Here is a 22,489-nt window from a genome sequence, read left to right as displayed (position 1 = left end):
GATTGGTCCTTAGTCTTCAGATAATTAAAAAAAACAAAGTGTCTTTGCTTTTAATTTGTGTGTGGTTTTAACTCTGCCCATATAAAATGGGTCTGGTTTTCAGCTTCCATTCAAAGGGGAGAGAGCACTTAAACAATCACTTCACATTCAAGAAATAATGTCCTGTCATCTGCTTTTTCCTAGATTTGGAGAGAGGCAGCTTGGGAAAGAACTATGGTATCCAAAGTGGAAAACCACCTTAGGGAAAAAGATGGGAGGATGCACGAAAAAACAGTGAGGAAGTTTAATTCATCTGTTCAAATGGGAGTCCACTAAATACATGGAGGATGCAAGGAAAGAGGGAAGTGTGATATTGGTGATGAGTAATTAGTTGGTAAATAGTCTCCTTATGGGAAGTACCATAAAATTTCCTTTTGGTCGACAGGATTCTTGAAGGCTGGACCTGTTTTACTGGTCTAGAGAATTTCCTGAGCTGAAATAATGGTAGGCTAGCATTGTGTTTTAGAGTCTCAAACAAGGTATTTTTTAAAAGAGAATAAGCACTTTGGAAAAGCGGAATATAGGACATATATAAACATACATATATATATATATGCTTCAATTATACATATATTAATTATAATGTTTAGGTTTTGTTTGGATTCTGCCTGTACAGAGATATAAAGAGGTAGATCAGAGCTGTTGTGAGTGAAGGAGCAATATGCCTCCTTCCTGAGGCAGACAAGTCTTTTCAACTAGTTTTTGCAATCTGGTATGCTATAGCAGATTTGAGATTTACATCTGAAGCCAGATAGTGACTTGCCTGTGCAATGCTTTCCCTGTCAGATTAAATAATTTCTTTCAAAATAGCAGGAATTTTATGGGCCAGCACCCTGACTGCTAAGAACCTGGACTAAGGAGACAGTGGCATGTTCACATCTCTTCTTTATTCAGCCAGCCACAAGCCTAGCCTTTTGAACATAGTTTTTCAGAACATGGTGCAGAAATAATGGATTTTTCACATTCATAGAAAGAGCTGTTGCATTATTTCCACTGTGAAGGCCTCTCCTGTGTTGTGTGTATATATGTTCTTTATTTTGTTCTGTTACAGCAGACAAAGCCACAAAGACATACTGTGAATATCTATCCATGTTCTCCACCTGAGTTATAGATTGATTTGTTTATTTAATTGTTTTCTTTTTAATAGTGTTCTCTTAATAGTCAGAAAAGAGCATGAAAAGTACAAGCAGATCAAGAGAACAAGCTGAGGGAGAAATTCAGGGATCACACCGATTCCTTGGCTAAGGATTTTGGAGGAGGTGTAATAAAGCAATAAATTATGCCTTTACAACCAAATACAAATTCTCTTAACTACTTTGAAGTATTTGATCTTGCCACTTTGAAAATCACTCTGAGGAAATCTACAATGTCCATTCTTACATTCCTACATGTAAACCATTAGAGCTTCTGTGGTGACTTATCAAGTTTGGCATTCGTTAGGGCTTCATGTCTGTGTATTCCATTAAATCTATTTTGGAAGACATTCTGCCACAAGACTCGTCTCCAGACTTAATACACCTACAAATATTTTTAAAGGATATTTTAACATCAATAGATCTATTAATCTTTTAAACTGTAAACCAAATATAACCTAAATGAAGAATGACTGGAGGTGAGAAAGGGACTCAGAAAAGGTGGTAGCTAAAATAGTCTCTTCCAGAGAGAGGTCAGAGAGTGCTGAAAGATTGTGTTTGTTCCTAAATGGGGAAGTAACTACCCTTTTTCTTTCCCCAGTCTGTAAGCAAGCAAGAAGCTTTGACTTTTGATGGGATGCACTGATAATATCTGCTAATTAGGGACAGAATGGTCCTGCATCTAACTTTCATCAAGTAAGTATTCATGGCACTGCGTCAGTAATGACTTAGTAGCATTTCAAGATTTCTGGAAATTCCTTGGCTCTCATCCTATTGCCACTCCCAAGCTGGACTGTAAGGAGACTTGGATGGAAAATATTGAAAACCTTCATATTTTGTGAGCGTAGAGAAAGGACTGATATAAATTGACAGCAGTTATCTTAGAGGTTTTTAAAGATTAGCAAAATGGATTGATTGTAAATGGACTATAATCCCTTAAGAAGATCCCTCTTAACAAAAGCAATTATCTTAGGAGAAAAAAATAATACCTGTAAATTTACATACACATATATTATGCTTAACTTTAGAATAAAGTTGACAATGATAAATAGTTAGCTTCAGTGGTATGAAGACTTTCAACACTAAAGTGGCTTATGGTTTGAAAATAAATTGAGGTAGAAAGACAAGAAAAGGCAAATAACAGTCAGTACAACGCTGATAATAATTGTTTGTATCTAAGATTTGTGTGCTGTCATGCAACTAAGCACACAGGTTAGCAGTGGCTTTCCACTGAAGCTGGAATTGTGTTAGAATAGGTAGAATTACACAGCACTTAGAGATGTGTATGTACCCTTGCATTTGCTTTTCTGCAAATATTTTGATATTTGCATTCTGCATGCAGTTATGTTTTGGAACACCTCCTCTGCCTGTAAGAACCTCAAACAGCACCAAGACCAATGCCTGCTTTTCCAGACAGTGGAATATTTTTTAATATTACTGATGTGGAATGTTCATGAAAAAATATGGAAAGGAAGGAATACTCAAAGGAAGGAAGGAAGGCCTTTGAGTAAATCTCCTGTCTGTTTTTCAAACAATATGCTTATTGTAAGACTAATTTGAAGGTTTATTGAGACATTATATGAGCAAACCTGGCTCATATGGGGATTCTGCCATATCCTTGGATCTTCCCCCACAAGAATGTTAATATTAATCAGACTTGTTCCAAAAATAAGAATTGATAGAAATAGACTTGTTTGTTTACCTTGGTCCTGCCAGGTGATGAACCCTCTGGCTTTGTCACAATGAGAAATTACACAGATATGTAACCTGAATAATCCTTTTTGGCACTGTTTTCTCTATCCTACATGACTCAGAATTTAACCATCATTGTGCAACCATTGGTTTGCAAGAGGATTCTGACTCAGAGGACCCTGACAAAGATGATGATAGGAAATATCTGTTGGGAAAGGTTGACCTGGTCAACCAGCTAAACAGGGGCCACGATACTGCTGCTCTTCACATGCTGGTTCATGCTTAGGGCCACAAAAGAGGTTTGGACATGATTTCCTCCCATTGTCTGCTTGCTTATCAGCAGGGGAGGCTGGTCCTGCTGTTGCTGAGAACTGGCAGCTGGCCTATACACTACTGCCATATACTATACACTGCTATTACCTATGCAGGCTGGGGGAGGAGTGGTTGGAACGTAGCCCAGTGGAAAAGTGCTGATTGACAGCTGGCTAAACATGAGCCAACAGTGTGCCCGGGTGGCCAAGAAGGCCAGTGTCATCCTGGCTTGTAGTAAGAATGATGTGGCCAGCAGGACCAGGGAAGTGACTGTCCCCCTGTGCTTGGCACTAGTGATGCCACACCTTGAGTGCTGTGTCCAGTCTTGGGCCCCTTCACTTCAAGCCCCTTCACTGAGGTGCTGCAGTGTGTCCAGAGAAGGGCAATGAAGCTGGTGAAAGGTCTGGAGCACAAGTCTTATAAGGAGTGGCTAAGCAAGCTGGGATTGTTTAGCCTGGAGAAAAGGAGGCTTGGGGCAACCTTATCATGCTCTGCAACTACCTGAAAGGAGTTTGTAGCAAGGTGGGGGCCAGCCTCTTCTTCCAGGAAACTAGCAACAGGATGAGAGGACATAGTCTTAACCTGTGCCAGGGGAAGTTCAGGTTGGACATCAGGAGGAATTTTTTCACAGAAAGGGTTTTAAAGCATTGTAATGGACTGCCCAGGGAGGTGGTGGAGACACCATTCTTGGAGATGTTCAAGAAACGACTGAATGTGGCACTTAGTGCCATGGTCTAGTTGACAAGGTGGTGATTGGTCAAAGGTTGCACTCGATGACATCAGAGGTCTTTTCTAACCTAAGCGATTTTGTAACTCTTTGACTATTAAGGCAAAGAAGATACCAATACTAAACAAAATAGTCAAAAAGGCCCATCAATCATATTAGTTAAAAATTATTGTGGCAAGCCAGCCTTGATTTGTATCTCTCAAACTGTCTCTGTTTGTAAAAGACATTTAGACTTACCACACAGTGACAATAGGTTCTCCATATTTTTCTCTCTAGCAGCTGGTTGGATATATACAGTCCTGTGGGGATGTAGAGTCCAGCAAAGCTTTCCATGCAGTTTTTACTTTTCCTCCTGTCTTTCTCCAGCATCATCAATCCAGAAAACAGTAATTTGAAACAGCAAGATTTCAGAAGGCTTTTCTAGACCTCATGTCTTTTTTGGAACAATCTCTCTGGTTGGAATATTCCATTACTTTTCATGTCAGCAACAGGAAAACAGTGAAACATCCCTGACCAGTATTTCTCCAGTTATAGTGTACAGGACCTATTAACCAACTAATTTTCTGTTAAAGAAAGCTTTAGAGCAGTGCCTGTGGAAAAACCCTGTCATGAACAAGCAATTGCACAAGGAAGATTTTAGCAAGCAACATCTCAACAGGGATTGTTGAAGTCACGGTAATATCTGTGCAACCACCTCTAATTGCAGCACATTGAGATGTGCAAGCAGGAAAATTCTCCCAGCTGCAGAAGACTATTTTCTTGCTAGTCTGCCTTGACAGTTCACTGTTGCTTGAGGAAATGCAGCCAAGCTAGCACTTTTAGCACTTCAGCAGGTGATTCACCAGCAGCTGAGTCATCCCTGTTCAAGGCTAGCACATACAAAACCCAGGGAGGGGTGGATGGCTTGGGAAGGGAAGCACAACAAACCTTCCACTAATTTATGCCATCTGGGAATGACAGCCCATAGTCCTGCAGCTTTGTTTGCAAAATATTGTTTACAATTTTTATTACAAAGTCCATAGGGAAAGGGACTTAATTTTATTTAACAGTTCATCATCATTACACAAACTGTTGTTCTGAGTTTAGCTTCAGAAAACAGGAAGCAAACTCATAAGTTTGGTTTGTCAGGCTTTTTTTTTTTTTTTTTTTGCAGGCTTTTGTTGTTAAACAGTTAGATGGAAAAATTGGAATTGAACCCACTGTCATGCAACTGGAGTCTTTTGGTGCTAGAGGTCTCTCTGGTGAGCCATAGAGGATATGAGCTGTTGCAGCCTTGACTCATAACTTTGGTTGGTGGTAACCCAGGTTTACATGGGAGGTCACTTGGCCTGAATGTCCATAACTGAACAGAAGGGCAGCAATCACAGATGGTTATCTGTAACCAGATACTGCTTGGTGCCTGAGGTTCATGAGTCTCAGTGCTTGCACAATCACTTGCTTAAGTGTGAAATTACTTAAGAGCAGCCATTAACAACACAGAAGCTGTACCCTTTAAGCTGCTTGGTTAGCAATGGGATCAGTTCAGTGAAGGATCTAGCAAGTGTGAGAACTTGTGGAAGGCTAAAGATGAAATGTCCCTAGGCAATGGGATGGGGCAAAGGGAGCAGGGTCTCCCCATTTGACAATGGTGAGCTGTTAGAGAGATCAGCTCTACAGTTTCTCAGCTAAAAACGTTTTGCTTATTGATGACAGGTACCACTTAAAGAAAAAAGAAAACTGGTAATAATTAGTTGCTTTCCATGTGCTGCAATGAACAATTAAACCATCAAACTTTGCAAGATAAAGGTACACAGTTGATTGTTTTTCCTGCACCATGAGTTAATGAACAAATTCACAGACAGTTTAATGCTTTACAACATTTTGGTACAGTCAAAACAAGTCTCAAAAATCACTTTGATCTGTACTTTCCACAGAACAGGAACATCCAATGCACTTGCCTGGGTTGAAAACAGTTTCTGCCATCGCAGGTGAGGGTGAATGGAGGGGACATACTCGTCTTCTCAAAGGCAAACTTTGGCTTTCCTCAGGACAAGAAAACTGGACTAGAACTAGGCTCCAGGTTCCCAGAAATAGCTCAGTTTCCCAAGAGAACATGAGTAGAGGCAAAATATTCCCATATCTTCTTTTTTTGTCCCAACTTCTCCAGATAGGAGGAGGAGGAGGCAGAATTTAGCATGTGATGCAGGTTCTTGAGGAACTTGAATGAAGGTGTAAGAACATCAGGAGTGTGATACGAACAGTTAAAGGTCAGGATTTAAGATGTATTGAGTGGTTGGGCATTTCCATACTATGAGTATACCCTGAGACACTCCCTATACAGATATAAGGAAAAAACACTACCTAAAATCACATATTTCCATTCTTAAAACCTTGTCTGAAATGTCATAATGTCTGGGCATGGGTCTGTGACTACAAGACTCCTCTGTGGATGCCACAGGTCTACCACAAATAGGGCACAGGCTGCAGTGTTCCCCATCCATGTGTTCTAACGGAACATAGAACTGGTGATCAAGGCTCCAGACTTTGCCACTTGCTGACTTGGGAACGTTGATACTAGAAGTGCATATGAACTTCTAAAAGTTATTCAAAAGAGTGAAGTATCTATGGCCTAGGTCTGCATTTTTTTTAAACCCCCAGATTTCACATTGGCAATAAAATCTCTCTTCTAGAGGATTTTTTTAAGATAAAAAAATAATTAAATTATTAAATACTAAAACAAGTCTGTAAATACTCTCAAATATTCTTTTTTTCCCATTATCTCTCTGCTTGCTTGAATTATTCTCACAAATGATACTTAGCTTAATAACATCCAAATAGTTTAAACAAGTCTCAAAGACAGGGGGAAAACGTTTGTAGTTTTGAGAGCTAAAATGTGATTGCTTCACCAGAGGGAAAATATGCACATGATCATACACATGCAGTGAACTCTGACATGGAAATGCCTACTTAGATGTGTGCTAGTTGCCCCTCAGGGTTTGTTGGTTTGGTTTTGGTTTTTTACTTTTCCTTTTGGTGGGCTAGTCTTTTGTTTGTTTTTTAGCAGAATGAGGCCTAGAAGTTTGAACAATTAAACCATTAGTATAGGTTTACCTGGGAAATTACCTGTCTTCATAATAGGATTGGAGATGGCCTATTTGGAAGTGCCATTACTTGCATATTTTTTGGTTTTTCATATTTTTTCATTCTACCGGCTGGTAGAATGTGGTCTTTGTGAGGAATTTAGAAGTTGTTTTTCTGCTTGTGGTCAATTAAATCTTAGCTGTCCTTGACAGTAAGGCAAAAATTAGGGCAGATATATAAGGAGCACAGAGAGACTTGTTAGATATCATTTTTTTCCTCTCAAGAATTAGGTTTTTGTAATACCTGAGGAAGAAAAGTACCAGTTTTGTGATCTGGCTTCTTGGGAATAGAAGAAATTACATTAGTTTCCTACTGCTGTCTTTACTGAATCAAAATAATCTTTAACTGTTCTGGGGGCTAGAGGTTGTGGATTTCTTTCAATGTCTATAGGTGAAGCTAATTTTCAGTGATGTTGTTTACTGCACTCATAGATAAGTTTTTAGGAGCAGATGACACCCCTTCTAATCAGCAGGATATCATGTTTGAGTCTTTCACTAACAGTCTTGATTCTGTTGAGCACAGAGGGAACATTTCAAAAGGCTTCCCTAATGTACAGCAACTTGTGACATTCTGAGGTTCATCTGAAAGAAAAATAATCGCTAAACTCACTGACACAAGCAATACATTTCCTTACATGTAGCTAGTATTTCATAATTCAAGTGTTTCACATCCATCTCACACAAGAAAACTTATTCCTCATCAGGCACTCAGAAGGGTTCAACACTGCAGCTCAGGGATACACCCTGCCCACAGCTTAGCTCAGATCCAACAGTAAAATTAATGGGCATTCACATGCATTTAAGTTGCTGGCTCAGATCTTTAGGCCAGATTGTATAGATGTATCTCAAAAACTCAAGATTAGCTTATGGATGCAATGATGAAATGTCTTTATTGAGTAATTTTGATAATACTGCTTTTTAAAAAGTGGATAATACTGTTAAAAGAAGAGATTAAAATACAATGAGGCTGTTGAAGAACAACTACCTGGTGTTGTTTCATTTATTTTGAAGTGTCCAGATATTTATAAGAAGTCGTTTTGAGAAGTTTTTTGTTTTCAGAGTTGCCAAAATTTAAAAAAACAATCAAATTGAATCAAAATATGCTCCTAATTTTAAGAGAACCAAATCAAAACTCCATTTTAACAAAAACTATGTGACTAGGAAGAGTACCAAATTTGTTTCAGCTTTACAAACCAGGAAATGATGGTACAGTATAAGGGATACGTATATTAAGAAACATAAAATTAACTTGGCAAGCAGATACCCTCAAAACCAAATGCTAATATTTCAAAATAAAATTAATTTCTATCTCACTTTGCTAACAAAACTCTTATTCCAGTGGCTGAAGTAGGGACACCTAATTTTGGTTTGCCTTATTATTTCACATAACATCACAAAAGACTTATCAGATCCCACCTAACAAAACAGAGTAGCATATGTTGGGTGATGTAATAAGGGTAGAAATAATAAAGTGGGATCACAGGTGCTGAAACAAGGAGCTTTTGGATGCCTTATGCTGAGAAAAGCCATGCTAAGGACTTTCATCATAAGGTATGAAATTGTCACTCTGGCAGTCTAGTAAGCTGTGTTTGACGCTGGGAGAGTGCTACCTATCCAGAAACAGCAGGACATATTAAACAGTTCCTGTGCTACAAACAAGGGGAATATAAACAAAGACTTCTTCCTATATAACTCTTAAAGAAATATGATATTTATGCAACTCTCCAGGGGTCTAAGGTGGGAAAGACTATGACCTTTTTTTTTCTTTGACTAAGTAATTTTAAGGTCATTTGGATAAATACTGTGGGAGTCAACACTATCTGTGAGCTGCCTGATAGGCTCTGTGTTGGGCAAAGTGCAAGGCACATCCAAGACCCACTGTGAAGATACAGCATATCCCAAATACCACACACATCTTCCAGTAGAGACAGTGATATAGGGAGGTCATTTCTGGCAAAAGAAAAATTCTTCTTTTCCGCAATCATCTCCCTTTAGAGAAATCACACTTAAATTATAAAAAGTGCCCAACTTCTATGGTTCTTAGTCTTTGGGGATACAGAGAGATGACTTGCTGTGGAGATGTTTAAATCTCTATTGAATATAGGCTTTTAAAAGAAGAACTCTGCATACGCCAATGCATTCACTACCCACAAAAGAGTTTATGGATGTGAATTTAACTCAGTGAATGGTTGCCCTTGTTAGAAACCCCAGAAACTACTGTGAGACTGGAAGCACAGTCCTAGGATGCTTTCTGGTGCTGTGACAATTTCCTAGTCCAGCCCCCCTTAGCAGCAAACTGGCATACCAAACAGCTCACCTTTCTTTGGTTTTCATGTCAAATGATGATTTTTTTCGAGCTTCAGGGATGGGTTGTGCGGCACAGTATTGATCTCCTCCTTAAGGACCCGGAGAAGGAACAGTGAGCGCTGCTGCTGTGCTCCCAGCGGAGCCGCCCTCTTTCGGCAGGAAACCTCCCAACACCACCGCTCGTTCCCCTCACAAACCCTGCCTGAGCCAAAGAGCTTTGTAAGCAACAAATTATACTGCACTAATAAACATAGATTTCTTGGCAAAGTACCTGATTTGGCTCCATCTAGTTCGATGAAAAGTGGTTTATTAAGTTAATTTGCTTACCTAAAATTTCCTGAATATGTTACTGCATCGCCACATGTCGAATGTCCTTCTAAAGGCTTGTGCAAGAACATCTGTGAACCTCCTGTGTCAGAAACATCAACTGTATTAATCCCTTACTGAAAAGCGAATATTATTTCTCTTGGGTTGGTGCAGAATCTAGCAATATGGAAGCTGAACTGGAAATAAATCATGAGGAAAATCTTGCACAAAAAAAATCATTCTCTACAAGGGAACAGCAATTCTAGACCCAATAGAGGATGTGAACAAAACCAAATTAATCAGTTAACATTTGAAATTAGCAAATGGCTGATTTAGGAACAGTGTCAGCTTCTCGTGGCTTTACAGAGGCAAACTGGTAGCAATAATCAGCCACAACTGACCTCCCTAGCACAACCAGAAACAATCAGCCTGCGTTTCCAGACCTGTATAAAATTGAGCTGATCTGTACCCACTTGGGTCAGAGAACGAAATTACCGTGACTCAAGGAGCAGCTGGCTGTTTGGAAATATTCACCTGCTTTTCCAGCAGGCTGACCTCCTCCAGCTGCCAACTGGAAGAGACCAGGAGATATACTGATGCTCTCTACCACTCCTGGCTGGCAATTTTTCTACACTGCAGAAAACCAAAGCATTTTGTGAACTCTTCTTGTCCCACAGCAACCCTAAAAGAGCTGAGGTGCTAAAGTATTTATTAATATAATTGATTTTCAGGGTTTTGAACACTAAAATTTAAAGGACAGAAGTGCTAGGAAACTGTGGCTCCTTCTAGGTTCTATCTACTTCTAGCTGCCTGACACCTCATATAACACAGTGGAGAGAAAACAGTCCAGGAAGTTCCTGAAGTGTGTGGAAGAAAACTTCCTGACACAGCCGGTGAGGGAGCGAACTAGGGAAGGCACTCTAGTTGTTTGTGAACAAAGAAGGACTGTTGGGGGATGCTAGAGGGGCATGATGGTTAGAGGCCACCTGGCACACAGTGATAATGAAATGACAGTTTTCAGTTCTCAAAGTAAGGGAGCAGGTGGCAGGGTACTGGAGAGGTTTGTCAGAAGAACTGCCACCTTCAACACTGGGAGGGCAGACTTTGGCGTCTTTAGAAGTCTGGTTGACAATCTCTTTGGAGGCAGTCCTGAAGGGCAAAGGAGGCCAGAAAAGCTAGACATCCTTCAAGAAGGGTCTTGAGAAAAGTTTAATAAGGAGCAGCTGAGGGAACTGAGGGTATTTAGCCTGGAGAAAAGTGGGCTCAGCAGGGGACCTCATTGCTCTCTACAACCATCTGAAAGGACCTTGTAGTAAGGTAGGAAGCAGTCTCTTCTCCCAAGTAATGAACAGGACAAGAGGAAATGGCCTCAAGTTTTGCCAGGGGAGGTTCAGATTGGACATCAGGAGAATATTCTTCACCAAAAAGGTTGTCAAACATTGGAACAGGCTACCAAGGGAAGTGGTGGAGTCACCATTCCTGGAGGTATTTGAAATGTTACATCTATGATTCTAAGAATCACAGCCCTTGTGTACTCACAGCTTTTAATAGCTAAGCTGCTTCTTCAAACATAGAAAGTCTTTTTGACCTGTGAGAGCAGCTGTGACTTCCACATTTGTTGAAGGGGTACAAGGGTGCAGCTGCAGCTCTAGAGAGATGCCCAGAGGTTCTCTCCTTTTCCCTTTGCTATTTTGCAGCTGGATACATGCCCCAGCTACTAGAGCTCTGCACGAGTAGTGGTGGTGGGAATCTGGTGCAGAGGCACCAGATAGAGGCAGGAAGAAGGGAGATGGAATGGCAGTTGCTCAAGGGAAGGACTGTAAAGATGACCATCAAGCAACACCCTGAAGAAAAATAAATTTCCTTCCGCTCACCCACACACTAGCAGACTTCACAGTCAGTCTGCAAGGCTGATGGGAGTGAAATATTTATTCCATAAATTCCAGCAGTCCCTCAGCACTGTCAGCATCAAAGTGCAAGGTAGAACATAAAGCACCAGGGACTTCTAATATCAAACTGGCATCCACAGGCTCTAGATGTCCAAACACCAAGATAGACAAGTGTAGATCCTTAAGGATCTGTTAATTTGAAATCTGAGAGTCAAAGTAGTTCTTCAATCCTGTATAGGACCAGCCCAAGACCTTGAACTGTCATCTTTAACTTAAGAACTATTGTAGTTGTTTGACAGTCAAATGGAAGAATACTAAAACACAGTATTTCTTAGACTATCAGTAACACCTGTTCAAATCCACTCAGCATCAGGAAACATAGAGCTGAAGTTCTGAAGACTGATATTGCAGGATATGGCAAATTCATAGTCCACCCCCACCTTAAGAATTTATCCTCTTATCTCCATTCCATCCTTTTGTTACTTATGCATTGAAGCAAGCATTGTATGACTAACATAGCCCAATGCAGCAACTTCATTTGATTCCACTATTTAACAAAAATCAGGAGAAAATGTCACCCTACTTGTCATATGCAACCACATTCATTTCACCAGCTGCATGAAACTGCCACCAAGGACTGCTTAGAGGTAGGTTCACATTTGAGAGCAAGAAAAAAATTTTAGATTCACATGCAATACAATAACAAAATATTACCAGCAGGCCATTTCTGTGAAAATGCTGTAAATTTTTTTTTTTTTTTACAAAACAGTTGGCATCTTTTATCATCAATTAAAGCATTTGGATTCTTCAAAGACTTATGTCTGCAAGCTTGAACTGATGGCCCCTATTTCTGCTATAAGTGTAATGTTGTCATACAGCTGTGAACTGCTTTTACTCTATTGTCAGTACCTCATTTCTATCTTGAGCATAATCTTTTTTATCATTAGACATCACCTTATATTGCAATTATCTTCTGTTTTCAAAGACACTAGTTTAATTTTGTTGTATCCTGAATTTTGTTGTGTTCTGCCAAAGTCTCTTGATATAAGCGAGTGTTTGCATTGCATAGCTGTTTATTGAAGTAAAATACGTAAAGAGGCAGCTCAAGAGTAGAGGGACTTTTAAGAGTGAGTAATGATTGGAAGAATGGTGCTGAAAATCCTCAAAAAAAGGATTGTGAGATAGAAATCAAGGCAGAAACCTAAAGGATGGAGAAAAATTACTTATTCAAAAATCTGATGGTTTGAGTTACTACATATGATATCATGTATGTAGTAAAACATATACTAAAGTTTTAAGAACCCACTGCATTTAGCTAGTATAAATGCAGTACTTCCCTCCTCTTCATATCAAATAGGCTGTAATAAAAATTTAAAAATTCTGAAGTAGTGTGCTTGTTTTACTTTTTACTACTTTGATACTTTCTGAACTATTTCCTCCAGTTGCCTCAGATTCTTCTAAGAGGAAAAAAAAAAGCCTGCAATAGTGTACTATTTTTCCAATCTTTTTTCACACTATGAGTGCTTTTTTAATGGCTATTTCTGAAGACTAACTCTACAGATGCAGATACTTTTAACCTACGGGCTGTCTACAAAAGCATTAGAGCAGAATAACATTTTATACTGTAAATTTATCCTGCCTGTCCTGAAGAAGTTTTAGCAAAATCTTGTTATGCCCTTGATCACGAGCGCAGAAGTTTTATTAGGTGAAGACCATGAAAGAGATTCACAGCCACAGCAGGTGCAACTCCCTGCCTTTCAAAAGCTTCAGATAAACCCAAAGAAATGTTCAGGACTCTAGAGCTAGATAACTTACTTCTAACATCTTCAAGAGCAGACTCATTCCAACTGTGGCAGCAGCTAACTCCCAGAGCCAGACAAAGACCTTGCACTGTAGGTTAATGGAAAAATGAGATGGTAAAAGTGTACAGATGGGAGTCTGGATATTCACCTAAGCCTGGGAGAGAGCCTGTAGCTGCTGCTCTGTGCCCAGCTGTGATCAAATGACCACTGTGGAAAAAAAAAAAAATTCTTTCAAGGACCCTATTTCAAAGCTTCCCAGGCTGCACAGAAACCTCCTGTTTCCCAGCAGTGATTTAGACTCTTGTCCTCTTCTGTTTACAGTGTAGAGACAGCACCAATCTTTCCTTTCTCCTGCATGAATTCTACTACCTCTGTGGGAAGAGGCCAAAAGAGCTTGAAAGAGCCAGTAATGGGTGGAGTGCTGCTGTTTTCAGTCTGTTGTGCAACAGCACCATCCAGCTGTCAAACAAAAAAGTTATCAAATGTTCATGCTACTATCCAGATTTGGTCCTTGTACCACAAACAAAATGAATGATTATACCTATTAAAAAAACCCAAAAACTAAAAAAAAAAAAAACAAAAAACAAAAAACAAAAAACAAAAAACACAACAAAACAAACAAAAAACCACAAACAACCCCCAAAACAAAAAACCTTTAAAAACCAAAATAAAACCCACAACCAACTCACAGGTCCTTCCTTTCTTCTGAATTAATTATATTGATCCATTGTGTTATGTTTTCTGTGTTAGTACACAAAAGTGTGCTTTAGCAAACTAAGAATTCTGCCCAGTTTACTTCTGCCCAGTAAGACTGGCAAGCTACAGCTTACCTCGGTGTTTCAGTGAAGTGTAGAATATAAGCTCTCAGGTATGAGGAAAAGACCATTATCTTTGGCTCACAACCAAAGACAGTTAATCACACTACAAAAATTAATGGAAAAAACTCAACCATTTCATACATAAGAGCCTATGTTTTAGCTATCATAATTTACCACTCGAGCTTCAGTAATGAAAGCAAGAACAGCAACCTCTAGTGAGGGAAAAAAATGATGAAAAGTCATACTCAACTAACAGATCACTTGAGACGTTATAACACAAGGAAGAAAACTTCTTGCTCTCCAAGATTTTTCATAAACTTGTGTTACTTAACAGTAACTATAAGGCATACGCAGTGGAAATAAGTGGCATTCCCTACAACAGATGACTGATCACCTGAATTAAATCTACAAGTTCACTGCTTAAATTGCTCTCAGTTCTACACTAAACTCATTTTTGTTGTAACACCCACAGACAGCTCACCATGTGTGTCCACTGATGATCAGGAAGTCTAATATTAGACTACTGTTCTTTCATTACATGCGTCTTAGCCTAACCTGTGATCCCACATTCTTGTAATGATACTTGAAAGCAGGGAATGCACCTCTTTTTCTGACTTTCTGAAGTCCAGCACTAGTTCTTTACAAAGCAGTACAGAGTACCTATCAAAGTCTAAAGATAAGTCAGTCAACCTTCAAAAGAAAAGAACACTAGTGGAAACTTTCCAAGCAAATACTGGCAGGAAAAAAAAAAAAAAAGTAAATGCAACAGTTTACCTAGGAAAAAGAATTTCTATACTTGAAAAAAACCTGAAAGGAAAACTTAGGATAAGTTCTTTTGTATAATATCTAATATATGTTTTAATTACTGTGAGCCCAGAGCGTAAGAGCACAGCAGCAGAAAAACAGCAAGCACTAGAATAGTAGCTAAAGCCATAGGAGCAAAGAACATGCCCAAAGATACGGCAGAGGTGCCAAATGACAAACCTGTGCCAAGTAGGAGAGAAGGTGCCCTTAGGCAAGCAAGGCGGCAAAACTAGGAGTCCAGAGAGACACAGCCCCAAGGAAAAGTGGACAATAGCTCCATCAAAATTGCAGCTGAGAGAGGCATGGCCAATGAGGAGGTACTATGGCTAAGTTTGACTAATGAAAGCAAGGAGTTCTTTCACTATGACAAGAACAGAGCACAAGACCTTCAAAAGGAGATGTAGTAGAACATTATTGCAACACTACATCATTAGATCAGAGACAGAACAAAGGTGCTAGAAAAAAGATGGAATAAGAACAGACCAAATCAGTAAAAGAAGAATTGGTGCCAAATGGGGAAAAAAAAAAAAAAAAAAGACTGGTATGTAGGAGGGTATTGGAAGAAGGTGGCAAGGAAGTAGTGGACAAAAGCAAGCCCTTGAATCTATAATGAAAATTTCTTCTCTGTTCCACACTAGGAAAAAAAAGTAAAATGTCAAAGTTTGCATTTAAGTGCAGAGAAAGTACTTTGAAATTAAGAATCTTATGATCTTGACTGAAGAAAGTCCACTTTCCTTGCCAGGAACTGACAAGAGAACTTGTGACATGGCTTAGAGGCTGCACAGCTATGCTCAGAGAATTGCATACTCAAAAGGCATAGAGTTACACACTTATTCCAATAAGAGAAAGGGTAGGATCAATCCATTTCAAAACTCAGATGTAGATGGAGAACAGAAAGGAAGAGCGAAAGCAGATTTTGTATAGTTATTAGTCAGATCAAATAAGGGGGCAGGTGGAAACAACATAAAAATCCCAGCAAGCATAGAAATAGGCCTCCAGTGGAAAGAAACAAGGCAAGCCAGACAGGGGAAACAGGAAGCCATGAAGACTTTCCAAAACAGTCTAAATAGAGACAACACTTTTACACTATCCTCCATGAGGTCAGCCAGAGTTCTGCCAACTTGATCCCAGTAAGTACTAAAGGATTTCATATGGAACCTGAGCTCCTGATAGTAGTTTTCCTGTTTTGCCACAGGGTTCAAGCTTTTAAGCCACGACATCAGAAGGCAAAAGGTAAGAAGACACTATTTCCACTAGACAGCAACCTGTTTACACTTATTAGTTGTTCCGTTAAGGAATCAATCCTACTTAAGATTACAGTACCTGTTCAAACTGAGCTTGGAGCCTTGTATGAGTAAGCATTTCTAAACCCAGAGCTTCAGCTGTCCAGAGAGTCTTAGATAGATGTACTATAGTTAAACCTGCCATGTCACTCAGAGTATATGTTTACATGTCTGCAAGTCCACCCCCCCCGCCTGCCCACCAGCGAAGTATCTATTTACTATCGACAGAAAGTACTATTCAGAACTGGATTCCTCAGGTCTGAACTCTCTTCATCAACCTCTCTAACCTTGCAACAAGCAAAGCTTACAGATCTGATTTATTGCAAGCTTCTGCTGTCACTGACAAGTACAGTGGCAGACCTAACGACAAGCTCGCTGCATTTAGGATTTTAGTTTATGAACAGTCTTATTTAATCTCGGGACACAGAATTTGACACACGTGGAAAGAGTGATAAGAATACACACGGTAAGTCCATACTGTTGGGCAGAATAGCTGGGTGCACGAAACACGTTGCATGTACCAGCTTCTCAACCAGCTCCAGTCTTAGAACCACACTGCAACACTCATCACCCCCTCTTTTTACTCAGACTTTCTGCAGGTCCCATTAATTCTATATTTAGCATTTCACAGCAAGTTAGTTTCTACTTCCAAAATATCTAGACATAAGTTGTGTTGATACTCATGTCTTCCAGCAAAAGGCCAAGTTCCCATGACAGGAAGTATGAATCAAACCAGGAAGTTCTATCCTAGAAAGCTCACACATTTCAAAACTTAAGATCTTATTTTAATCCAAGATATGACAACTGTAGAGTTCAGTTCATAAAACAGTAACTTGCTGCTGGTAAGTCTTCATATGTACAGAGAAAACAGTCAATTCAAGTTTCTAGTCAGTAGGGCTTCCCCACTGATTCCAAGATTTTCTTTCTCTCGTCTGCTGAGGGCATCTCTGGTTTCACACCATTTCTTCTCCTTTGCATCATAATGGCATGCTGAAAATAGAATAAAATGACCATGAGAACAGATTTCTCAGAATCTCTGCTTCGGAGCTCCAAACGAACAAGATTCTTTAACAGAAAAACTTTTAATATATCAAGAACCAGATACTCTATAACTAAGCTTACTAGGACTTAATTGAAGATACCTGATAGTTTACCCTGCTGCTTCAGAAGACAGTGAAATCCATATTCCCGTTACACTCCGTCAGACTAACGCACAATTGTCTGTAAATAGTTTTTTTTGCAGTTTGCAAAGTATTTAAAGGCTAAGCTAAAAACTCTTTACTACTATGGCATAAGGAAATAAAGCAGCAAAACCACGTAGTTCCTCATTATACTTCTTTACCACAAGAGAGAAGGCAATAAGAATGAACTCTTCCTAAGAATGAACCACCAAATAAGAATGATCTCTTCCTAAGCTTTATCCTAAGTTAAAGCAAACATGATCCAAAACAATGGAAAACCAGATAACCTTACCTTACCTCAGAACTTTTTCATTGCCTACACTTAAAAGAAAACTTATTACCAGAAATATCTGACTCAAATTGAGAGGGAAACATCAGGTACTGCAGGAACACACAACCTAAGAGGGTAAACTTAGAAGAATTGAGTAAAGTGCTTTGATGTGCATCTGCTTAAGTCTTCCAGCAACACATACTGAGACTACTTGGACCTGTAAGTTACCATAAAAACAGCAGTAATCAGCATTAGCTAAGTCTGAAGGGTTCAGAAACCAGTGTGTCAGAAGTAACGTACTTAAAGCAAAACAGGGAGTAAAAATTAGAAAGTCTACTCTGCTTACCCAGAATTTTCTGCAGTTTTTGTACTTCAAAAAATAAGCAGTACACATATCCTTCTTATAGTTGTTTTCATCCAGACATTTCGTAGTGGCATCTGTTTCCTTTAATAGGGGAAAAAATACTTCAGAGCTGAGGGAAGTTACTGTACTCAGTGTTGAAATATTTCAACAAGTCCCAGAATATCTATGAAGATAGGAGGCAGCTTCTGAGATGAAAGAATACTATCAAAGAGAGTAAAGGAACATCTATCACAAAGGATAATCAGTACTTCCAAGCAGTGACTTCATTTGGAGGTAACAGACATTAGTACTCTTTAAACAGTAAGGATAGAGTGCGCAGAATAATTGTTTACAATGATGCTTAGTATAACTCACAAAAGACTTTTAAAAAACAACCAAGCTGGTCTAACCAGGATTTCAGGCTCTGGTTTTAAGGACAGAAAATTAAAAGAGATTGCTATCAGTTGTATCACTCCTATTTATTGGGAATTACTCATTATTTCACGCTTACTATAATGGATGATCTTCAGCTCTTCCATCTTCAGAGTTTTAAGAAACTCTTTATGCAAAATGCTATAATGTAAGAGTGGTATTCCTAAAAAAGGCCTCTAGATATTGCATTATTTAACATCAAAACATAAAAACAGAAATCTCAATTTGATCATCTTACCGCTACACATGGATTTATATCGTGATCTCTAAGCTTTTGTGCATGCCTGGACATCTAGACAGATACTTGTACCTTGGATAGAAACATAAAATAAACAGGTTAAGTATCTACTTTTATTAGTAACTCAGGATTAAGTCTGAACATGTAATAAAGGCCTTGTAATAACACACAGAGTTTGGTTGCCTTTAAAAAAAAAACAAACAAAAGCCAAACCACTACCAAACTTATTTTGCAAAAATGTTATTTCAAAAGCAGTAACAGCAAGAAAACTCAGGCAAGTTTAGCCCACCACCAAGACTGCTTACTCCCTGATGAATTTCTGCAGAGAATGGAGTCACTGCAGTAACATTCACACTAGCCCGTGATATCACAAAGGAAGTGACCGCGTTTAGGAGAAACAGCTCCATAGAAACTGTTCACAGCCAACACACTGTAGGCGCCTCAATTAATAGTGTGTGGGAGGAATGTACAAGTAAACTTTTCTAGATTTGTGCCTACTCCTTAGCTCAATCACACCTGTATCTTCACTGAGCTTTCCCAGGTACAACAAGTGCCCAACTACTTCCTGTGATGTTGTATCAAATATTTAATAGAAAGAGAAATGGTTTCCCTGCAAGGTGGGACCAGACGCACTAGCACTTGCGTGACACCTTGAATCGCATTTTTCAGCACTTTAGTAGTTTGACACTGACTCTAGGAACTGTAAGCTTAAGAGACACAGAATTCAGTGCCAAGAACCTACACTGATCCAAGACGATGACATCAAGATGAAGAGCAGACTCCCTTTCCCTTTACAACTTCCTATACATTGCCTCTGGCACACATATGGCCATGCAGGTATTTGTTCCAAACAAATACTAAATCTAACAAAAAATAAATTAATGTTGACCAGATGACTGTTTGAGGCAATGCAAGCAGGAACAGGACTGAGGGAGCAAATACTGCTGATGAGGGAAACTGAGCTGCATCTTTCATTTTTTTATTTTCCCTAAAAGTTCTAAACTTAAACTTGTTTCTGTTCACATTAGAGAAAGATAATGCAAGTCTGCAGTAAAAAGCCAGTTTTGCTTAATATCAGCAAACAAAAATCAAATACTGTTCTTTGTAACTCACAGACAGAAAACAGTGTTTTCGATGGGGTTTCTTTTTCGGGTAAAAGTAAGCCATTCTCGGCAAACAAGCCCTAGATTTTACATCCTGTGCATGTATACTCTCTCCTGATGCTTAGAGTACTCTCTGCATTCCACAGGATAGTCTTCTGCAAATGGGCCTTTTAACGAACAGCATCTGGAAACCCTTCAACCTGCCTTTGAGAACTATCCAGTGCTTAAGTTAACTTTACAAGCTAGGCAAATGTTTGCCTTTTTTGTGAGTGCAAGAGTATTTTTGATCCAGCACTTCCAACTCAAATGGAAACACAAGCAGGTATACTAGTATCACCCCAGACTTCGAGAAAGGAGGAGGGAGAGGAAAAGCAGCAGAAAGCAAAAGCAGCACATCACAATGCCTCACCTAAGTCAGCATAAAAGACACAATAGTTTTAGATGTTCGTTTGTGTCTGTGTTATAACTCTGCATTTCATTGATATTACCACCTAAGCAGACATGCCTTAAGGTGTACAGTATTAGCTTGACTTCAGACTTACTCTCTGAAAGAGTGTTTGTGACTCATAGGATCCGTTGTCATAATCAGCGTTCATAATACAAACTGCGCTTAACGCTTTCAGTATGATTACAGTACCAGAGTCTGCAACCTTGCCTGGTTTAAGGAACAATGCACGCAATGCATTAAATACCTACTAATGAACAGGCAGTTCAGGTTCTCACGAAGCTGCTTAGCTCAGAGCAGACAAGTGCTTAAACATTCTTAGTACTACCGAAAAGCTCTGATAGCTCCCGCGCGTGTTCCTCTCTCCCCCTCTCCGAAGTACTTCAGGACCTGAAACATTATCAGCTGGAAGGGCAGGCGGGTCACGCCGAAATGCTGCTGTGTGACTGCACGAGCAGTTGGGCAGGAAGCGAGCTTCCTCCTCCTCCCAGGTTTTGCATAGGCACAGGCTTCCCTTCCTGCTTTCAGATCACAGGTCAGAACCCAACCACAACCAAAGGCCTGTCTATTCGGCAGTTCATAATTATGTTTTAACACATTAACAGTTGTTAACTGTACCACAGAGAACCAGGGCTGTTGCTGGCACTCTTTAGCCCTTGGGCTTTTTCAGTTCATAAACCCATCAGGGCACTTCTCCACAGGCTCCCTCCCACTGAAAAGCGCTTGGTCTGTTCTAAATGCGCATATACGCATGCAAAATCGCTAATTATGCTGCAATACAGACTAGTTTATTAAACTTTGAACCCTGAAGCCAAGGCCGTATTAAAAACCCTACGGCTTTTACCGCTGCTGCGGCGGAGGGGGGCGGGAGGCGGCAGCCTGCGGACCCGGGCGCACGGCCCCGCGGAGCTGCCGCCCGGCCGAACTCGGCCTCCCAGAGGGGCCGGGGGCCATCCAGGTGCCCACTGCCCGGCCCCAGCCGTCCCCCGCCCCCGGCGGAGCGGCCTGAGGCTCCCGGCGCCACCTTCCCCCGGCCCGGGTCGGTCCCCGCGGTCGGTCCCGCTGCCAGCCCCCGGCACCACCTGCCGCCCAGGGAGCGGTGCCCGGGCCGCGCCGCCGCCGGGCCCGAGCGGAGCTGCCCCGGCCCGTGGGAGGCGAAGGGCGAGAGAGCCTCCCCTCCGCCGGCCGGGAAGGGGAAGCGGCGGCAGGCACAACGCGGGTCGCCGCCGGCGGCACTCACCTCTCCGTCCCCGGCCGTGTCCGCGGGAGCGCGGGGCGGGAGGGGGACAGCCCGTCTCCAATTCGAAAGACGTCAGCGGCTCGGGCAGCGCGCTTAAGTACGGGCGCAGCCTACCCCGCTCCCGGCCCCGCGGCTCCCCCCGGCCCCGCGCCGCCGCCGCCCACGCCCCGGCGGTGCTGAGTGGCACGGCCGAGCCGCCAATGGCGGCGGCGTCGCGCCCGCCCCGGCCGTGAGCGGCGCCTCCTTCCACCAACGGGGCGGGCGGCGCGGCCCGCAGGCGCCGGCGGCGGGGCGCGGCCGCGGCCCTGACTGACTGGGGGAGGCGTCCAACCCGCGGTGCGTGTGGGCGGCGGGCGGTGTGGGCGCGGCGTGTGCGGCAGGCTGGGCTGCACCGCAGCGCATACACTACAATGGCTGCTGGAAAGACGGGAAAGCAAACAATTTCCAGGCCCGCCGCGTCCAGCCCGAAATATGGGGAAAAAATTACAGAAAAATCGGAGAACACTGTAAAGGGTGGAAACGGGGCGCAGAGGGGATGCTGAGGCTCCCGCGGTGAGTCTGCTGCGGGTTTGGGGGGCAGGCGCCGGGGTTTAGCAGGGAAATATCAGGGTTATTTAAATTATGAAGGGGGAGGAGGAGAAGGAGGGGGGAGAGGAGAGAGGAGCAGCGAGCAGTGAGGAAAAGTTTGTGTTAACCATCCCTCCCTTCCATCCCTCTCCCCGCCATCTCCCGCAGCCCCCCGCCGCCCCGCGTCGGACCCCCCCACCACGAGGGGAAAAGCAGGGGAGGGGAGGCGAGGCGAGAGGTGCCCCCCCCCTTCCCCTCCCTCGCGGGGAGAAAGAGATGATTTTCAGAAAAACCTCTCTCAGGAGTTTCCTCCACTCCTCCCCTCCCTCCCCGCGGCGCTATGTTGGTTCGCGAGCGAGCGGGCGAGGCGGCGGGGCTGCCCGGGGGACGACAGGAGGGCGCGGGGTGCCCGCCGCCGACCCCCGCGCCGGGCCGGGG

The 22,489-nt window shown here is 41.7% G+C and overlaps 2 protein-coding genes across 5 annotated transcripts in view; one reads left to right on the top strand and one right to left on the bottom strand.

Annotated features, from left to right (window-relative positions):
* Positions 1-16,994: 16,994 nt before the first annotated feature.
* On the bottom strand, positions 16,995-21,638 carry CHCHD7 (coiled-coil-helix-coiled-coil-helix domain containing 7). 4 transcript variants are annotated; one of them, XM_051772435.1, is made up of 5 exons: positions 21,485-21,620; positions 20,573-20,762; positions 18,697-18,768; positions 18,030-18,128; positions 16,995-17,221 (listed from the first exon to the last, which is right to left on the bottom strand). In XM_051772435.1, exons 3-5 carry the CDS (start codon positions 18,748-18,750, stop codon positions 17,120-17,122), a joined length of 255 nt encoding a protein of 84 aa, XP_051628395.1. In that variant the 5' UTR covers positions 18,751-18,768; positions 20,573-20,762; positions 21,485-21,620; the 3' UTR covers positions 16,995-17,119. The 4 variants fall into 4 exon arrangements, with proteins under 4 accessions (XP_051628395.1, XP_051628386.1, XP_051628405.1 ...); XM_051772426.1 differs by lacking the exon at positions 20,573-20,762 and having other exon boundaries at positions 21,485-21,638; XM_051772445.1 differs by lacking the exons at positions 20,573-20,762; positions 21,485-21,620 and adding an exon at positions 20,209-20,566.
* A 168-nt stretch (positions 21,639-21,806) lies between these two features.
* The window catches only part of PLAG1 (PLAG1 zinc finger), a 55,456-nt gene continuing 54,773 nt past the window's right edge, over positions 21,807-22,489 (top strand). Inside the window, exon 1 of the mRNA XM_051771905.1 lies at positions 21,807-22,036. The gene's annotated coding sequence lies outside the window, so the exon portion shown is untranslated. The remainder of the gene's footprint in view (positions 22,037-22,489) is intronic.

This window comes from Manacus candei, unplaced genomic scaffold, assembly GCF_025592945.1.
Source record: "Manacus candei isolate 608988 ecotype Guabito, Panama unplaced genomic scaffold, ASM2559294v1 h1tg000008l, whole genome shotgun sequence".
NCBI classification, from domain to species: Eukaryota; Metazoa; Chordata; class Aves; order Passeriformes; family Pipridae; genus Manacus; species Manacus candei.
Note: the sequence above shows the minus strand (reverse complement) of the source record. Positions and strands in the feature narration are given on the sequence as shown.